General features: G+C 35.5%; 1 protein-coding gene across 24 annotated transcripts in view; it reads right to left on the reverse strand.

Annotated features, from left to right (window-relative positions):
• The window catches only part of LOC134542024 (coiled-coil domain-containing protein AGAP005037), a 713,248-nt gene that overhangs the window by 21,234 nt on the left and 677,425 nt on the right, over positions 1 to 14,589 (reverse strand). For 21 of the 24 annotated variants that reach the window (XM_063385862.1, XM_063385858.1, XM_063385849.1 and 18 more), the window contains 6 exons: positions 11,460 to 11,507; positions 8,738 to 8,827; positions 6,186 to 6,278; positions 2,543 to 2,696; positions 1,146 to 1,268; positions 5 to 112 (listed from right to left, as the gene is read on the reverse strand). In XM_063385862.1, the coding sequence (XP_063241932.1) occupies positions 5 to 112; positions 1,146 to 1,268; positions 2,543 to 2,696; positions 6,186 to 6,278; positions 8,738 to 8,827; positions 11,460 to 11,507 (616 nt within the window). Of the gene's footprint in view, positions 1 to 4; positions 113 to 1,145; positions 1,269 to 2,542; positions 2,697 to 6,185; positions 6,279 to 8,737; positions 8,828 to 11,459; positions 11,508 to 13,081; positions 13,981 to 14,589 lie in introns of those variants that run through there. The other 3 variants (XM_063385856.1, XM_063385854.1, XR_010076723.1) reach the window with 2 other exon arrangements.

The following is a 14,589-nucleotide window of genomic DNA, read 5'->3' on the forward strand; positions in this document are numbered from 1 at the left end:
GCACCTGGACTTGCTCAAGATGAGTGCCATGTTCTCGACATCCGACATGTTTACGCGGGTCTTCCTGTTGATCACGTTGCTCCGCAGTTCCTCCACGGTGCTCTCCAGCTCCCTGGGGACACGACAAGGGCCCGTCAGCGCAGCCCCTGAGCCCACGTCTCCCCCCCCCCCCCCCCCCCCCCCCCCCCCCGCACAAACGTGACGCGGGTGCCGGACCCTCCTAGCGGAGATGCGCTAGTGCCCTGGCGGGAGGCACTGCTGACTGAATACCGGTAATAGATTATGTTCTGAACAACCAAAATATTTCAGAACTCGACTACATGGAGTTTGGTTTGAACCGCCGCCAGTCCGACACCCATGTCACATGAGCGTCGTCTCGGCCACTAAGATGCTGAGGAAGAATGTTTTCTTTTGAGAGTGTAATTGAATTTTAGATAAAAAAAAAAGTTTGTAATAAGTATATTATTTATATGTACGAAAATTTTAATGTTGAAATAGCTTATTAATACAATTATTTATTATTTCATATCAATTTAACACTCTTTGTAAATTTAATAAGATTGAGTGCCATCAATTTGTAGCTAACAAGAAAACAGAAGTAATGCACGCTGGCAGAAACAAATTGAAGACAGAAAGAATTTTATACTACGCACAGTTGTGGAAGAGAAACTGTTAACCTTGAAAATTTTCATCACTACAAGCACTATCCTGTGATAGGAAACATAATAATTTTCATTAAATGTGTACACTAGTCAAATGAAGCACAGCTAGTAAACATTAAACATGTGAGTTTTGATAACATTAATAAACTTACAAAAAATTCAAAAGTAACAATGTTCAGTCACTATGGTGCCCCAAGTAGAAGAATAACACAACGAATGATGATGGAGAAGAGAGGGGGGAATGGTAAAAGAAGCACAAGAAAAAATATCAGCACAACAAATTATCCACTGCTCCAGTTTAGTTGATACAGCTTCAAAAACTGTGCGAATATATCAACTTAAGAAGTGAAAAGAGATTTTCCAAACTACTAAATAAATATAACCATACATTTTAAGCTTAGCAAGGAATACATGAGCAGGAAATGAATTTCTATTTTAATTAGAAATTCATTCATAAAAAAAATTATTAGTTTGCGGTCATACGTCAGGTCTTTCTCAAGCCGAAGCATTTCTTGCTTATAAGAATCTTCATCGCGACTCAGGCGTATTTTTTCAGCATCACCCGTCGAGGCCCATGCTTCTTCGCCACCCGAAAGAAGCATAGCCCTGGAAGAAGAAGAAAAAGTCGAACTCAGTTGCCAATTCCCACAAGGGGGAGTTGTGCCAGTAATGATACCTGATACTCGTGATGGGTCCAAGCGATTCTTCCACAATCAGTAAGAATCAAACAGTTGAAAGCAATTTCAAACAGCCAATTATGTTTCTGACAGGATTAAATAGTTTACACTGTATAAATCTGTTTATGCAACATTTCTTTCAAAATATATTTTTTAATGCTTAAAGTATTTAAATATTAAAAGGGTATTTTTATTGTGCATTAAAAATACATTTTCTCAAAGAAGACATGGTAAAGCTACTCTGAATGTACTAAATGAGAATACAAAAATTTAACTGACAATTGATGAGATAATTTGGTTCGGAACTGGAATCGGCAAAATACGGAAAGCGACCCATCACTGCATTCATTACCTTAGAAAGGAGGGAAACAAAGATAAAAAGTAGGAAACTGACAACTAACTACACTACAGTGAAAAACAGCTAATGCTACGTGTCAACCATTTCCTAGGCACTGGTCTGTTCATAGTGCTGGATAGCTAATAGCTACAGCTATTATTACTAACATCAAACAGCGCTTGCAAGAGGCCAATCAACATTTTGCATTGAAAAAAAAAAAAAAATACTGCCAGCTTAGTTTTAACAAAACATTTTTAAAGAACTTACAAAAAAAAAATGTGCAAAGTAAAAACTTATGAAACATTAATTTTGCCATCACTATGGTAATTTTCATATAAGATATACTAGCATTGTGAAATTATTAAAATTTCAAGTATTTTTTACAAAAAAAAATATAAGTGAAAGAAAATTGATTACCACATAGTGAAAAATGTTTAGTAAATGATTAGATTTTTTTTAGGAGTTATGTTTGTTATTAGAGTAAAATGTTTGTAACATGAATGATCAATGCAGTGTTTAAAATTGTTTATATTTTTTGAAGAGAACAGCCTAATAAGACAGATTTAGAGTGTTTGCTTGGTAAGAAGATTGTGTGAGAAACAAGAGGCGAGGACTGCTGATTCAAAAATAAATAATAATAATTCATTACAAAGTGTCTGCTGCTACGACTGTTGATTCAGAAAGGCTGTTTGATGTTAGAAGTGAAGTATCAGGTATCGTTAACTGGCACAACTCCGTCACCACACACACACTCTGTCGGGCCGCCGAGAGAGGGGCTCCTGGAGAGGGGGGGGGGGGGGGGGCGTGTCAGACCAGGCCTTGGCATGCGGCTACGGGAAGGGGGGGCGGGGAGCCCCCCCACGCACCTGATCTTGATGAAGGTGTCGCGGATGGTCTCGCGAACCGTGTGCGCCTGTGCCTGCGACATGCGTCGCAGGTTTCGCACCTCCTGGCGCAGGTCCTTGGCCTTCTTCTGCAGCCCGCGCAGCTGGTTGTACATCTCCGGCGTCAGCTGCAGGTCTGCCGGACAAACACACCCCCCCAGGCGGGCGTCAACCCCCGCACATGCCCCCTCGCTGGCGCCACCTCGCCCCGACATTCCGCGCAGTCCCGCTAATCTGAACCAACTCTGGGCCGAGACCATTAGGCTAACAGTGCAACACGCCCCGACATTCCGTGCAGTCCCGCTAACCTGAACCAACTTTGGGCCGAGACCATTAGGCTAACAGCTGCAACACGCCCCGAAATTCCGCGCAGTCCCGCTAATCTGAACCAACTCTGGGCCGAGACTGTTAGGCTAACAGCTGCAACACGCCCCGACATTCCGTGCAGTCCCGCTAATCTGAACCAACTTTGGGCCGAGACCATTAGGCTAACAGCTGCAACACGCCCCGAAATTCCGCGCAGTCCCGCTAATCTGAACCAACTTTGGGGCGAGACCATTAGGCTAACAGCTGCAACACGCCTCGACATTCCGTGCAGTCCCGCTAATCTGAACCAACTTTGGGCCGAGACCATTAGGCTAACAGCTGCAACACGCCCTGACATTCCGCGCAGTCCCGCTAATCTGAACCAACTTTGGGCCGAGACCATTAGGCTAACAGCTGCAACACGCCCCGACATTCCGCGCAGTCCCGCTAATCTGAACCAACTTTGGGCCGAGACCATTAGGCTAACAGCTGCAACACGCCCCGACATTCCGCGCAGTCCCGCTAATCTGAACCAACTGTGGGCCGAGACCATTAGGCTAACAGCTGCAACACGCCCCGACATTCCGCGCAGTCCCGCTAATCTGAACCAACTTTGGGCCGAGACCATTAGGCTAACAGCTGCAACACGCCTCGACATTCCGTGCAGTCCCGCTAATCTGAACCAACTTTGGGCCGAGACCATTAGGCTAACAGCTGCAACACGCCCTGACATTCCGCGCAGTCCCGCTAATCTGAACCACTTTGGGCCGAGACCATTAGGCTAACAGCTGCAACAGCACGAAGTAATATTTACAATATACATAATAAACATGCAATATATAATATACGAGGGCATCATACCAGAAGGGCGTATCAACACTTTTTGGCAATATCGAGATAATTGGCGTAAGGGTATCTAATAATGTGATAGATTGTTGTGGCAGACGGGCGCATGGTCAATGTGATTAGATTAGGTGGTGGTGAACTATTACATTATGGCTTATAATAAGAAAAGGAAATCAGGTCATGCTAGATGGGCGTATGTGCATAATCCCCTGTAAACTTTCATTTTCGTTGATACGCCCTTCTGGTATGATGCCCTCGATTATGATGACTTCGTATAAGTTATTAAGTTGTCATGTAGCACAGCCTTTAACACTTTCAAAACAAAAAAAAAATCAGTAAACATGTTGATAAATGGATGAAGACATCAAAAATAATTTTTAAAATACAAAAAAATTCCAATTTAAAAGATAAAAACACCTACTTTTCACCGATATCTTGTTTGGATTAGATTGATTTTTGGATTAGTGAGACTCCATTGAAGTTTTATGAACAAGAGTGCTGACCAATGAAAAAAATTTAACTATACAATATGTCCAAAAACATATTCCAAAAACATAATAGGTATCTTGTTTATTTAAATACCAATACTTTGTTTAATCATGGAACCTACAGGTGCTAGAAAAGCTACACAGGAACTATTTATTCTCCAAAGAGTATTGTTTTGTTGTGGTTCCATGTATGGCACTGTGCACATATTTGATAAAAATTGGTGAAAAACAAGATCTTTCGAACATAATATACAATATAATTTCATTCCTTTATATCAAGACCATACTGGGGACCAATGCATCATGTAAAAAATTTCTTGAGACACTAAGTATGTATTTTTTTGTAATTTTTTAGCTTTACTAAAAAAGTAACAACTCTTTTTTCTGGTAAAATTATAAGCTTGGATTCAAATTACATGCTCAACTAATCTAAACATTCAGCTAACACTGACGCATGCAACCCTGTTTCACCTGGGATTCGCACCTGAAATCTCAATGTGAATACGAATAAACGTTTGTTTATTTTTAGTTGGTTTGTGTTAAGTTAATTATTTATTCACTAAGTCCTTTGACATGAAGCTAGGAAAAAAAAAAAATTATGAAGTGAAAGAAAAGTAAAGATAATTAAACAGGTAAACAAAAAAACCTCTGAATTCAAATCAGGCACAATAAAATGTTTTATTAAACTCAAACCGTGAACATGATTCATTTAAAAATATTATAAATTACATTTTATTTTTTTAATTATATATAGGGGGGAAAAACCACTAAATAGAAAAATGAAATAATTTTACACAAAATACAATAACATAACACATTGTAATCTGCAAGCAGTTCAGAGGAAGGGCACAAGTCCATGCACGATAATTAAAAAAAAAAAACTGCACACAAATGCACTAACTGTAAGTTCCACAAGAACCTCGCTGTGGTGGAAAACTTACAAAACTAGAGTTTTTATGATGACTAAATATAATGAATTATAAACATATACATCTAATGTTTCTTTAGAGAATATTTATTAAAAGTATCAAACATGCAGAAAGAAGATTTTCCCAGGGAAAAACAAGAGCTAGCTTTCTCATTAAGTGTTAGTGGATATCATAGCATTATACTTCACTTAGAATGAATTTTTTTATCATATTATCATTAATCAATATCATAAATATTTATCTGATGGGATCACCAGTATACAGAAATCAAAGATTACTGGTTTGTGGTTTGCTCTGAAAATGTTTTTGAAAGAAGAATGCCAGATAATTCACATTTGTTTAACTACTTAAAATTGTAATTATAAGTGGTGCACTGATATGATTTTTACAGGTAACTTATTGATTTACCTACTAATCATCGAAACAAAATTTAGCAGGTATTTATTTAGGTGCCAATTATTAAGTAAAAGTAATGTGTACATATATCTTGCCTTAGAGACCCGGCAACACAAATTAAAAACTTAAAACTGTCCTCATTTAATAATAAAATTTTTAAATAAATCCATAATATATATTTTTGATACAGAAAAAACAATCATCAATGGAGGCAAGATTAAAACTATTTAAGACCTAGTGCATTGCTGCTAATCTGAACAATGAATAATTATGACCGTAACCTTTCAGTCTAGAATGTGTATATTATCAGTTGCAACAGGTGTGAGATTGTCACAAGTCAATTTGAAAATTCTCAGATTAGCTGGAATGCATTATAAGCTATGAAAAGGAAACAACAGGTTCCCATTCTGTACTATGGTTTTTAAATTTTCTTACAACTAGGGTATTTCGAGAAATACACCAAGAAATTTTAAATTTGTTTTAGAAAATATTTTATTCACAGGTTACCATTAATATAAATTTTTAATCAATATCTGTGCACCATCGGTAAAGATTATTCAAGCACTACGTGAACGACCGCTAAAACAGCCGAGACAATTCTTCCTCGCAAAGCACCGTGACGGATCGGGCATGCACGGTGCTCGGAGGGCAGTTGCGTACCTCGATACACGTGCCTGCCCTCATACTGCCCCGGCGACAAAGATACGGGCTTGGGCGGCGGGGCCGGCTTGTGTCTTTCCCTCTCCATTCGCTCTGTTAACACAATCCATCGTTTGCACCATCAGCAGCGGGGCAGACACGGCTCCTCTGCCAGGACACTCTCTGGCCACCAACACAACAAGCTAGAGCAATGCAAGATCCTACAGTCCGCTGCCCGACATCCCGACCAATTACCACCACCCAAACGTTGCCTTTGTGGTGGGTTTGAACACAGAGAGCTGCAAACAGAACAGAGTGCTTTACGCTTGTTTTGTGATTGGTCATTTCGGTCTGAACTCGGGGTACAAACAAACTGCCACCTTGACATTTCCCCACATAAAATGTGATAGCATTTGCGAGTTTATGTGTGTGCACCAGGCTTGCTAACAAATATTTGCAGAAAAAAAATATAGCATCAATGAGAGCAAAGATCAATTAATCAAAAAATTAACTCTGGGTACAGAATCGCTCTACCCTATCATATTTTGTATTCAAACATTAAAGTACACCACTTAATAAGTGGCCATAAAATATCCAGAGTAAAAAAAATTCAACAATTTTGTATCAGTAACCTACACACTACACAACACTTTAGTGATGGTATGTCGCTGATGGTAAAATTTTGAAAAATCAAGAAGAATAAATACACACATTTGGTCCGGCAGATTAAACTATTTTTAAGTGTAGAAAAGAGTGCATTTACATAATATGATTGACATTGTATTTATAATGATTATTGTAACAGTGTGTAGTAAAAATATTTGGGTGTATTTGAAACTTACATGTTGACCTAGTTTCAGGACCAAAGACTAAAACAACCCCAGCAAACTAACAGACCAATGGAGAAGTGACATAGTGTTACTGGCAACTGTAAGAATATGGCTTGACGAATTTTGCATACTGGTTGTATTGCGGTTCAATACTAGTACAGACTTTTGCAGTTTAAAAAATAACAATGAAACTGACTCAAAAATATAGTTCATTGATTCATAAAAAAATATGCCATTTCTAAATGTGATATTTCACATTTATTAAATGCCTGCTTTAATATCTTGACCAACATCAAGCATAGTTCAAAATGTAATTCTTTGCAGCTCACCAAGAAAATATTGTTAACTTTCTATCGATCTAACAGCAAATTGACATGCGCAACAAATACAAAAAAAAAATTTAAAAAAAATGAAAATGTAATCTGCATCAGAAAACTAGAAAAGTTCTTGTTGGTTTTTTTTTTTACGGATGTAAGGTAACATTACTCTAAATTTTATAACAAAACTATTCCCCCAGAGTTTTTCACCAGTTTGTGAAGCACCTGCAAATCAGATGAGATTTTATGTCAGGTGTAACTTAAATGTACAATTGCGCTTTTCAATGTTGGATATGTTTCAGAACAATACAGAGCGCCTGCAAAGTCATTTAAATTCTTTTGTACTAAATTCTTTGTACGGTAAGTTATCGTCGTAACCAAGCCACAAACTCATAAATATTAACAACATTAACTGCTAATATAACTGTCACAACTTACATTTATGAGCTATGAAGTGTTCCAATTATTTACACCCAGACAGTCCATGCATTACATACACATTGTAGAACAAATGGAGCGAATTAAAAATGCCAGACAGCAGAAACACAGGAAATTCCATCCATCATGCCATATGTGAACATAAACAAACTTATAAAAATTACCTTGCGAAGACATTCTAGGCAGTGTTGACGACTTTATGGCCGGTTTGGGAGGTTTCGAGTCCGCTGAGGTAAGCATTTGGAGGAAATAATCATATCTCATGTTACTGGCTCTCCACACGGCAAAACTACTGCACATTGTTAAATCTACGGTCTACGAGGTCTACACGAGAAGGCAGCTAAGTCGTAACCTAGTCACGCTCCCGCTCGACCCAGCAAACACGGGCAACAGCGACCGCAGCAACTGCATTCTGCGGTCTTCCCACCACCTGTCTTGCCGAGAACAGCCGATCAACCAGCCGGGCGTAACCTTGCTACGATAACTGACGACTGCGAAAGTGACGTAGCATTCAATAACTATACGCAGTGTTGTTGGCAGAGAAAAACTGGGAACACACAGCTTTGGCACTTAATGTCTGCATTTATGTGAAGACATATTCAAAGAGTAGGAAGACATCAAAACGTGCAAAAAAATAGGAAGGTCAAGACATATAAAAATTAATGTTTTTTTTTTTTAAAATCTGGATGTTTCAAGAGTGTTATTGTGCTCCAGCAATTTTAAAATTACCTCCACGTAATTACATGCACACACAGAATTATGTCACATTCTATTCTATACGTCACTTTAGCAGAATTATCTTCATAGCAGGGTTCATTGTACTCGCTAGCTGCTACAGAGGGATGTAAAATGATAACTAGCCATGTTTGCTGGGTCAGCTTTCCAGTTCATCTCCATTATGTTCCTGGAGTGTACATCTTTCACTCAGTGTTACAGGTAAGATGACAAAGTGCCAAGTCATGCCCAGATAATCCTCCATGATGTTTACCTGCGTGCTGAGGCGAGTGTTGTTTAGGCGAATTCATATCCGGAGGCTCGTCGGAAAATGAAACCGACTTTTCAAAAGATACCGACTTATCTGCAACGGAGAGCAATCAACAAAAATAAAAAACTTTAGTCACAAAAAATAGACCAGAACCAAGTCAAAACAAGCAAATTAAACAACACAAATCAAAAGCTAGCAAATAAACTCAGTTTATGCCATGCATCTAGTCTGCTGGCTGTTTTGATGGAGACAAAAACTCATTAAATACAAAATCAAATTACAAGTTCGTACTTTACCTTTTAGGTCTTCCGATTCCCCGTCATTAATACAGGAGAATAGACCAGCCACATCAAAGAAATCATTATTTGCTAATACAAATTGAATTAATTTTTTTTGAAGCTGCTTAAATAGGGGGCGATATTACAATGCATCTCGCTAACAAGAAAAATATGTTCTTTAAAATATACATTTTTATTTCAAAAAGCATAACACACATTTGTCATCACCACCAACATGCACAGAACATCAACATTCAGTTATTAGTGAAAATATTAATATGTTTTTTTTTCCAAGTTTTAATACATATTTAAGAGACTAGATAAATATTAACACCCTCAAAAAACTGGAAACACTATAACTAAGTATGAAAAAATAATTTTACTACACAATTTCATTTAGATGTTCTGTGAAAACACAAAAAAAAATAATTACTGAATACCGGCTTTCAAGGTTCACAAAAAAAAATAAAATATAGTGTATACTACATACATAATCAAGTCTTTGAAAGTAAAAATTTATGTGTTTGTAGCCTCTTCTGCACTAACACCCATAAATGGGTAGTTTCCTAAACTATTCTGCTGCTGTAATTTATTGTTTTTGCCCAAGATTTAAATAGACTTTACATATAACTTTGGCTGATGGTTTACAAATGAGTTTGTCAATCTATTAGTGTTTAATAAGTACTTAAGGAACAAACTTTTAGTGTTGGACAAAGTAGCTCAGGATAAATTAATTTCCAGTTTTACTGATTTCTCCCAGTAAAACGGCACAGACCATTGGCCACAAGCAATAACAGCCGACCAAATTCTGTTTCGACTAAATATAGCTTAATAACGCCCAAGGAAAAATCTGCCTGTGTGCAAGAAGCTTTTCATGCAATTAACGTGTGTGGAACCGACTAGATTAGAAGTATCTTTCAGGCCAAGTCTAAAGATGAGCATCTTTCTGAAAAGAGAGGTGGGGACCAAAAGTCTCATAAATGAAATCCTAAACCTAGACAGTTTTATAACAACCTTTTTACACAATTGATAATTAAAAACTGTAAACCACATGAACACAGTCTCCCAGTTAATGCAAGAGTTAAAATATGGTTTTCAAAAGATTAAACAAACACTAAATTGATAGATAAAATCTTTTGTAAACCATCAACATGAGATATATTATTTATTTAAATTAAATTGTGGGCAAAAATTCAATTATAGAAGCAATACGTTTACTTCTTAGACTTTACACCTACCTAATACCCATTTTAAAAGTATCAATGCTCAAAAAATCTGCTTGGCAAATATCAACCATACTGGATACAAACACGAAGCTGAGGATGATACATATCTTTCACGAGTTGGTATTCATTGATGAAACTAGTCAGCAAAAAAATGACATTCATTTCACACACTGAATTCAAAGTGTGGTATGTAGAAATTTTCTTAATCGACATCAAAGAAAAATTGTGTAAAAATATTTCAAACAAAAATTTATTTATTATGCGAGTAAAATAAAGTTCTAGAAGACAGCAATAACTAATAGGAAGCCACTCCAATCAAAAACACAATTTTTTTTAAATTTTAAATAATTACTATGCAAGCATTAAAGAAAAGTGCACAAGGTGAGTAAAATGACAATGGAAAGTCTTTGCTGACTCCCTGAAAGAAGTTTTTTAAAGTTTAGCCATGACGACATGTTTCGAGAACCCTCATTGGTGTGATGAACAAAAGTGCTCACAGTATTTTAAGTAATAAATTATGAAACATGCAAAAATCTTGTGATAGCTGCAATGTTAAAAATGATAAAACTATAAAGTTATCGTGCTTAAATACATTTTTTGTTTGGTATTTTTTTAAATTACCATAATCAATTTATAAAATGCTGTTCAGTTTTACAAACAAAATACAGAAGAAAATAAAACTGGCTTAAAATAAAATACAATTCAAGAGTTTTAAAGCATACTGCAAGAAAACTGTCAAAAATTACAAATAATTTCCATAAAATTATTTTTCTCTATTTTTTTATTTTTATTTTCAAGGGACTAGCAAAAAAACTGCAAAACAATGTTTTAAATATGGAATAGATGCAATAATTTTTTTTTTCATAGTGCATATGATTCAGTATAGTACATCTTCTAAATAAAGCATATTTTCCATCGCAAAAGTACTTAAGTGTACAAAAATTTTATTTTAATTTCAGTCAAAATCAAGAGGAAATGTTGGTAAAATAATTAGAAATACAAATCACATATGGTTAGTTATAAAAATTTACAGGTAGTGCTTAAAAGTATTAAACATGATTCAGAGGATAAAATGTATTTACGCACAAATAATCTAGGTTAAACCGAACAATAAGAAATACCAAAACGAGAACACACACGGCATAGAAATAGAAAAAAAAAACACAAAGTATAGAAGCCCACGATGAACACATCATGCAAACAAAGCATCACTTATCTAACCTTTTCCCAATTTTGGTGTTTTCGTGTCAGTCCTTAAAAACGAATCATCTGTAATACAGAAGGTTTGCTCTTACTATTTTACACATATATGGTTACAAGGTGGAAGCACATTACAGAATTACACACAAGAGAAAATTACAACAAAAAAAAATAATTTGACTGCACATAACTGTCTAAGTCTCTAAGATAACCACACTACTTACACTGTCTATGCTAGACAATCAGTATCACTCTGCATCACAACATGTGGAAACAACGTTGGACACATTCCACTTAAAGACATTGTCCCGGAGCCTTTGTCCCTGAATACACTCTAAACATACTAGTAATGATCATGATAATGATGATGATAAAAACGTTACACATAATGCTACTACTGCTGACAGCTGAACAGGTCAGGTTTAGTAACAGCTAGACAGCGGCGTGAATTTGGGCAACTTCTGCAAGCAGTTACAAGAACAAAAAAAAAAAAAAAACGGTTACAAATTATGTAAATAATCCAGTTTGGTATGTTTAATCACATAAATCCTTTAGCTAAAAAAAATTACTCGTTGGTAAAATTTAGGTGCTCTAGTATAAAGATGGGCAATCAAATAAATTTAAAAAAATATCTAAATATGCATCACTATTATGTATAATTTATTGACAATGTATATGGAAAACGTCGGTGAATGCATCATCGTAAAAGCATGGTTTTATTACAAGACAATGCTTCTCAATAACTATAACTTTCATTACACTAGGTTTGTAACATTTGCATTTTATTACCACGGACAAGAGATTGCTCGCCTGTAAATAACAATACAGAAAGACTTCAGTAATAATCAAACAAAAGTTAAATTTTTGGAAAAATTTTATAATTCAATTTTTACTTAAGTCAATATGCTACAAAATTGTAAAATATTTAGTCTTCTAAGTTCTGCTACATTGTTTTCCTACGCAAATAAATTAAAATAGATAAAATAATAATTTTTATTTAATAGTTTTACCATTATAATGTCCAACCACGCAAGACTGTATCTTAAATGTTTGCAAAAAATAATGAGAACTAATCAGAAAATAAACAGCCCATCAATGAAAATGTATAAGTAACGAGATGAGAAAACACTACTAGAATAACTAATTATAAAAATCTATTTGCAATCAGAAACTATAAAAAATATTACGAGCAGATTTTCAACAAATTGTTAACTACCAAAGCTACCCTGCAAAATGTCTGTGAGTCCATGCAACCTTAAGATGGCATTTTTAAGGCAGTTAAGGTGTGGATCTGGAGATTGTTAAGACAACAAAGAAACGGTTTTGAAAACGCAATGTCTGACTTGCGACACCGTCAGGCTATGCTGTTGGCTGGACTGCATGGAAATATTATTACATTAAACTACATACAAAATAAACACTGAACACCATACGTGCTAAACTGTAGACAGTTAGTGTAACACAGCACTGTTTATCTAATGGGACGATATTAGCTATGCATCTATCCTAATGTTACAGCTCGCGACAGAAGAAGAAGAAAGAGCTGAAAGATCCACAGAAGCAGTAGACACGAGGGGACAGCTGGCAACCCAGTTACGAAAGCCAGTTACAGCAGCCGAGGGCAATGTTCAAGTTGTAATTACCGCGTGCAGGTATCCTCTGATCCTCTGTTTCGCTAGGAAAACATGCAGGCACAAGTGACACTGTCGCCCGCGACACTTGACGACTCACCCGGCGATCAGAGGGAAGATGGGGAATAGAGGAGGAAATGGGAAGAAAAACTTGTATTTATGTTAGTGTTCCTCAGAAAGTAAACTGGAATACAACTCTGACTATCTATGCATGATAATAAAAAAATAGGATAATAATAAAAAATAGATAATAATAAATATAATTTTTATTTATGATTATTTTGATTATTTTTGATCAACATGATCGTAAATTAAACAATTTAAAAGTCAAATTATAGACATATAGGTACGGAAATTTGAAGGATTAAAAGAGAGAGAAAAGAAATAATGAATGCAACTCCTTCAAATGATCTTTTCTTTGTAAACAAAGATCTAAAAGACCAAAACATTAAGGTCAACACTTAAGTAAAAAAAAAAAAAAAAACTGTAAAACATAGATAACTCTCAATAATTATTATGTGATTCGAGATAAAAAAAACCTTGTCCGTTTCCCAACGAATGTTAGTCCAGGAGAAAAACACACACAGTCTTCTTCATGCGAAATGCAGTTACTTTCCATAACTATATTTGGATATGGTTAATGTGACTGCAAAATATATTTTATAATCTTATAATCACTAACTGCTGGACTTCAAATTAACAAATCAGAATACAAAGAAGAAACACACAAGTTGCAAATTTTCAAGTTAACATTTACTTTAAAAAAAAACACAACAAACAAACTATTACTTTACAGATATAAATATTTTTAACAACTTATATACTATAGCATGTGTGTCTAGAATTATATTTGGAATCCTAATCTTTTAAGGAGGAATTTCTAGGCAGTAGGGAATTATATCTGTGGTAACCTAAAAAAACAAAATGAAATCCAAAGTAAAATAAAACATGGTTATAGAATATTTAAATATACAATAATACAACATATGCTTGAAAGACCTTAGAAGAAAGTACAAACTGAGGAAATGCAATCAACAACTTTGACCTGCATGCGTTCAATAGTCCTCTGATGAGGACTTATGAACGCATGCTTATTGTGTGTCAGGAACAGCTGTGGCAAGCTTTGACATGCAGAAGAATTAATAAAGTTCAAGCTAAGAAAAAATAAACACTCTTAAGAAAACAATATTTTTCAAAATGTAAGAAAAATATTTCTCCCGTTAAAATAATTTTTATTTATAAAATTACAGTAAAATTAACTTTTATCAAAAGTAAATCATAGATAAGATGATATCTAACACAATTGGGATATGAATTTTAATACGTTATTTTTAAAATAGATGATTGATTCCGTTTCCAGATCAGGAAACAAGCAATTTCTACAACATTGACCAACGTTTCTTGAAATACCTTTGAAATTTAAATATTATTTTATGAAAACTTTAGAAAATCTGCAACGCCACTTAATATGTTTTCACCGTAAACACATCAGTAAATTTATACCAACTTAAATCTTTTTT

Source organism: Bacillus rossius (assembly GCF_032445375.1).
Source record: "Bacillus rossius redtenbacheri isolate Brsri chromosome 4 unlocalized genomic scaffold, Brsri_v3 Brsri_v3_scf4_2, whole genome shotgun sequence".
In the NCBI taxonomy this organism is placed as follows: domain Eukaryota; kingdom Metazoa; phylum Arthropoda; class Insecta; order Phasmatodea; family Bacillidae; genus Bacillus; species Bacillus rossius.